Genomic DNA, 5,249 nt, shown 5'->3' with positions numbered 1-5,249 from the left:
TTGTCCGGCGGGTTCAAAGTTCGTGTTTACGTCTACAGTCTCACGGCTAGCCGCCGACTAATGGCTGAGTTAGACATTGGGAAGCATTGCCAGTTCGATTCCTGCAATCTAAAAGGTTTGTTTCAACTTCGTCTGAGTTGCAATAAAACACATATTGGTGTGTGCAGATTTTTTGACCTAGGGTCACATAAAGTGTCTTGCAACGCGTTTAGCCTGTCAGCTAGCTGGCGCTAACACCATTTGAATACAGGGTTTGTAGCTAGAGAGCTAACCGCATATCTTTGTCCGACACCAGTATTGTTTACAGCATCTTCTTAAACACGACTAACTTTAATCGTGAGACGTTTCATTCTGGCTTATAACTTAGCCTGTTAGCACAGCTGTAAATGGACGTGGTAACTTTTGGTAAGTTATCTATTTATATGTGCCATTACTTAATCTATCGTTAACAGTCAATCACACGCTAAAATGTGCAGTGTGCTATTGAAAGATCTCTGTTCTGACAATGACCTGACAGTTTGGTCCCCCCATTCGTCCTACAGATTTTCTTCCATTTGTTTGTGATTCCTGCAGTGGTGTTTTCTGGTAAGATTTCCCAGTCTCCCGGTGTGAACCTGTTTCCAGAGTAGTGGAAGAAGTAAGGTTCTTAACTCCAAGTAGGAAAATACATTGCGAAAATACTCAGTTGAAATAGACAGACAATAAAATAAAGTAGAAAAGTATCCTAAAATAGTTGTGGAGACTAATAAACACTTATGCACATTTTAATAAAGTAAACTGTATACAATACTACACTGTACATCGGTGTAAGTCAGGTAGATAATCTAAAAATATATGTACAGAAAGGTGCAGGTAAGGTTGAGCATTAACATACTGTATAACACATCTGTATATACAGATGTACAGATATATAGATTGTTTGTCAGAGGAGGAGATCTCCCTCCCAACAGAGGAGTCATTGTACATTGTGATTGCAGTTGGCTGGAAAGACTCCCTGTAGCGATTTTTGTCACAGTAGAGCTAAATAAGTCTCTGACTGAAAATGCTCTGCTGTTTGACCAAGAGGCTTTCTTCATAACGTTCAACAGCTTGTGAAGGATTTATAGTGTTGTATTTAAAATGGTACTTTCTTAAAAATAACATTAACCTGCAAAGTAACGGAGCATGATGAGCCGTGCTGATATTATTGATTGATTGTGATTCTTCACAGATTTATTGGTATCAGCCTATGCTGTGTTTTTGCCAAAAAGTAAATAGCAAATATATTTGAAAAAATTTAGAAATAATGTCTCCTTTACATATTTTGTCCATTAGATCAAATTAATTTTCTGACTGTAAAATACACCCTTCAGGTCATATCTTTGCCATGATTGCCAACTATAAACCTTCCTTCTCACCAATGTTTTTGGTGAATAAACATCAGCCACTATATTGCCAGATTTTGTGAAAGTTTCACATTTTGTTAACAGTATCACCCTCAAAAGTCCAGTGTCAAACTGGAGTAAAAAGGTACAATGTGTATTCTGAAATCAAACTGGAGTAAAAAGGTACAATGTGTGTTCTGAAATGTAAGTCAACAAGGTACCTCATAATCACAGTGAATATAAATGTACTTGGTTACTTCTCATGTCAGACTATTTCACATACTGTTTGTCTTTTTTTTTTTTTATCAGAGGTACTCATCCTTTTGTCTCTTACAGCCTTGAACACAGAAGCAGAGAGGCACATTCATGTTCAGAGGTAAGCCCTACTGTTGATGACATGTTTTTCTTAGATAAGATTACTCCTGGGACATTGTTCCTCTGCACTGGTGCTTGTACAGTGGCTGTGCTGGTTTTTGAGTCTTTTTCCCTCTTACCTGTGTGCAGGAGCTGATAAAAAGGGAATCGCGGACAGTGGGTGGCAGTACAAGTTATCCATGCACATTTAAAGACTGCAAGCGAAAGGAAGTGCTGCCAGTAATATGTCCACAGTGTGAAAAACATTTCTGTTTGGCGTAGGTTCATACTTTCTTCTCTCTCATCAACCCTTTTATAAAGCAGCGTAAGCATGTGCTTATCTGGGGTTATTGTAATACCTTCATTATCTAAACTACTTTGTTATAAATGAAACAGGTTAATGGAAAGGTTCACATCTTTATTATCTTACAGCCACCGTCATCAAGATGATCATAAGTGTGAGAAGTTAGAGGTCCCTCAGCCACGAATGGTAGCCACTAAAGAGCTGGTGCAGAAGATTGTGGGTCAGTTACAGTGTCATACAGGCAGAGCTCATCACAAGTTGGCTGCAGTCAGAATCTCCTGTCATTCCCTTTTTTTCTCCACATGGAATCATTATTAAACAAAATGCTCTCAAATTTGTCATAACTAATGCACATCTGTTGATTACTGAACCTGATTACATTTGGATTGTGTTTGTATTACTTTTTTGTGACCCCTCAGAGTCAAAGGATACAACCAAAAGCAAAGGACGCAGAGGAGCAAAAAATAGTGCAACTGCAGCCAAGGTAGCATTAATGAAACTGAAGCTGCATGCTGCAGGAGACAAGGGACTGCCACAGGTAAAATCCAAGCCTCTATGTATTTTATTTAAAAAAAGCTTCTTGCATAGTATCTACAGTGTACCCTTGTGTATCATTCTATGGTCATTATTTTGTTAGGCTGACTGCTTCTCTCCTTTTTTGGCTTTCTAGACAGAGAGAACCTATTTTCAAGTTTATCTCCCTAAAGGATCTAAAGACTCCAACCAACCCATGTTTTTCTGTTCCAAATGGAGTGTGGGAAAAGTGGTGGATTATGCAGCCTCTCAAGCTAACCTCAAAAACTACAATAATGTACTGACATCTAAGGTAAGACATGAGGGGTAGAGACATGCAGTTACAACTACAGCAAAATAACCAACCCACTTCTCCCACCTCTCACTGTACTTTCTTTACAAAAAAACTTACATTTGCTAAAAGAAGGGAAAAGGGATGGCTGTCAACATTTAAGCCTACAAATAATTTTAAAGCAAAAAGAGTTTTCCACCATAACTACACAATTTTTGCACAAAAAAGATCAACTCTTTTTGCAGACCACTTTCCTGCCCACAGTATATGACAGCAGCAAGAGAGAGCACTGCTGACAGGAAATCTGGTTAGCTGGTGTTAAATATTTTGCATGTCACTGTTTTTGTTACGAGCATGAAAGCCACATAATGTTACAGTAACTTGTGCACTAAGGTTTTGTAGTGCATAGCCACTAATATATAAAGTTACTTTGTGATGAATGAAATGGATGATTAATTAGTTTTACAGCTCCTCTGAGATAGAATCTTTCTCAGTGAAGGAATAGCATTCAGAAAAGACTGCCATATTTAAATAATTTTTCAAGCCATGTTTTTCCCCAACCATAAATATGTTCTAAAACAAATTCAAATGTAAATGTGGCTGGGATAAAAATAGAGCATACTGTATATCTCTTGGATAAGTCTCAACAGTGTACCTCTCTTCCATCTGTTTACAGAAGCTGCGGCTATGCCATCCCCAGACAGGTGAGGCTTTGCGGATGGATGATACTTTGCTCTCATTGCTGGCTCACCCACAAACCCCACTGTATAATGGGGGTAATGTGATCCTGGAGTATCTAGAAAGTGAGTGCACAGCCCTGGAGGATGTGTCTGACTATATAACACAGACCTAACCATCCAACACTGCTTGTTTCCTGTATGCTGTTTGTATTTTCATCAATAAAATGTTAACTTGTAATACTGGATTTGGGAAGTATGTTTGTAAAGGATGGATTTTTATAAAAGATGTAGCTTTACTTGGTTATGAGGAAATGTAGCATGTTAATTCCTTTTGTGTGCAAAGTGTTACATTTTTAGCTGTATGCACGCCACTTAGTTACAGTGAATTAACCAAACCATGACCCATATTAGTGGGTGACATTTACGTGTATTGGAAGGATAAAGCAAATAAAACTGAACTACACACAAAGTAAAGATGGGCAGTCAAAGTGACCTCTGTAGAACTAGACAGAGAATATATGTATTTATACATTTTTGACTGCTCAAAAGCCTACATCAATGAGAGATGAATACTGAACATATGTATATTAGATACAACCAAAACCATAAGTTGCCGTTTTTGTTTTTGAGCGATAAACAGTCGAGTCTACCAATTTGACACAGGTAAAGCTTGGGGACTGACGGAGCAAATCTTAGCCAATGACATGGGTCTTAGAGTTTATGGACAGTTTAAGTAGCAAATCAGAAGCGGGCCTTGAGAAACGTGGGCGTGAGCATCAGATCCATATAAATAAAAAGGCTCTGCGTTACTCCCCTCAGTGGGTTCCGTTGTTTTGATAAGTATCGGTGTGTTTTTGACGTAGCAGAAAATTTACAGAACCATTAATTCGTTTAGGTAAATTTTTGGACTAGGCAGCTCGTTAGTTGTTACCTATCGGATCGAGTCGCTTAATAAAGGGCGACTTGGTCTAGCTGATACAAATCACTTTGTAAAATTAGGTCGAAAGGGATGCCGCTGCAGACAGACTCCGACGAACGCAAACACTCTTTGGATGTAATCTCATCGCATTTAATCGGGAAGAGCAGTTTTTCTATAAATTTAAAAAGTCTCAGAATAATTCATTCTCGACCGAGTTCTTTTGAAAGATGCTTAAGTTCGAGTGTGAATTAAGCGATCAGCTGTGAAGTGAAGACAAGGACCGCTAATAGCAAACAAGCTAATCGCTAGATAACATTAGCAGGTCAACAATAAAGCGGGGCCGTTACTCGTTTTAAGACCAGAAGTCTGTAACGTTACAATCAGCGGATTGACTTTTGAACCCGGCGTCTTCAGTCTCTACTGAAAATACTGCTTGGTAAGTAAACCTTGGGGAAGATGTGTAATTCAGTAGGAAGACGATTAGACAACTTGAGTTGAACGTAGTGGGGGAGGGGCGGTGGTTTACTGAAAGTGTTTTTGTCCAAATGTGTCCACAAGGGGGCGCTGCAGTCCACCGTACTGATGGATTATAGTTACAGTTTGGCTGTTAAAAGATCATTTCAGAGCCTAATAAATACATTGTAGAAACACTCGACAAAATCCTGCATTGTAAGGAGCATGTAAGTATAGTCTGGTATATGTAGTTAGTTGTGCCCGATTTACTTTTAATGTAGAACGGAACGCATTGCCCATAACTGGCACATTTCTATGAAGAAATTCAACGTATTCGCCACATTAATTAGTCATATACCTTTACAAACAC

The 5,249-nt window shown here is 38.7% G+C and overlaps 1 protein-coding gene across 1 annotated transcript; it reads left to right on the top strand.

Moving 5' to 3' along the window:
- Positions 1 to 14: 14 nt before the first annotated feature.
- On the top strand, positions 15 to 3,745 carry zfand1 (zinc finger, AN1-type domain 1). The gene is made up of 8 exons (XM_020586408.1): positions 15 to 115; positions 543 to 585; positions 1,701 to 1,740; positions 1,869 to 1,996; positions 2,151 to 2,242; positions 2,442 to 2,560; positions 2,693 to 2,848; positions 3,504 to 3,745. Exons 1-8 carry the CDS (start codon positions 61 to 63, stop codon positions 3,678 to 3,680), a joined length of 810 nt encoding a protein of 269 aa, XP_020442064.1. The 5' UTR covers positions 15 to 60; the 3' UTR covers positions 3,681 to 3,745.
- Positions 3,746 to 5,249: the final 1,504 nt, after the last annotated feature.

This window comes from Monopterus albus, unplaced genomic scaffold (genome assembly GCF_001952655.1).
Source record: "Monopterus albus unplaced genomic scaffold, M_albus_1.0 scaffold405.1, whole genome shotgun sequence".
NCBI lineage: Eukaryota > Metazoa > Chordata > Actinopteri > Synbranchiformes > Synbranchidae > Monopterus > Monopterus albus.
This window is presented reverse-complemented; position numbering and strand designations above follow the sequence as displayed.

What these genes read in the sequence shown, in the direction of transcription:
- zfand1 (XM_020586408.1), top strand. Translation starts at nt 61, where the DNA reads ATGGCTGAGTTAGACATTGGGAAGCATTGCCAGTTCGATTCCTGCAAT. An exon ending in GCTGGTGCAGAAGATTGTGG is followed by an intron (nt 2,243 to 2,441) that starts GTCAGTTACAGT and finishes GTGACCCCTCAG; the next exon opens with AGTCAAAGGATACAACCAAA. An exon ending in ATAATGTACTGACATCTAAG is followed by an intron (nt 2,849 to 3,503) that starts GTAAGACATGAG and finishes ATCTGTTTACAG; the next exon opens with AAGCTGCGGCTATGCCATCC.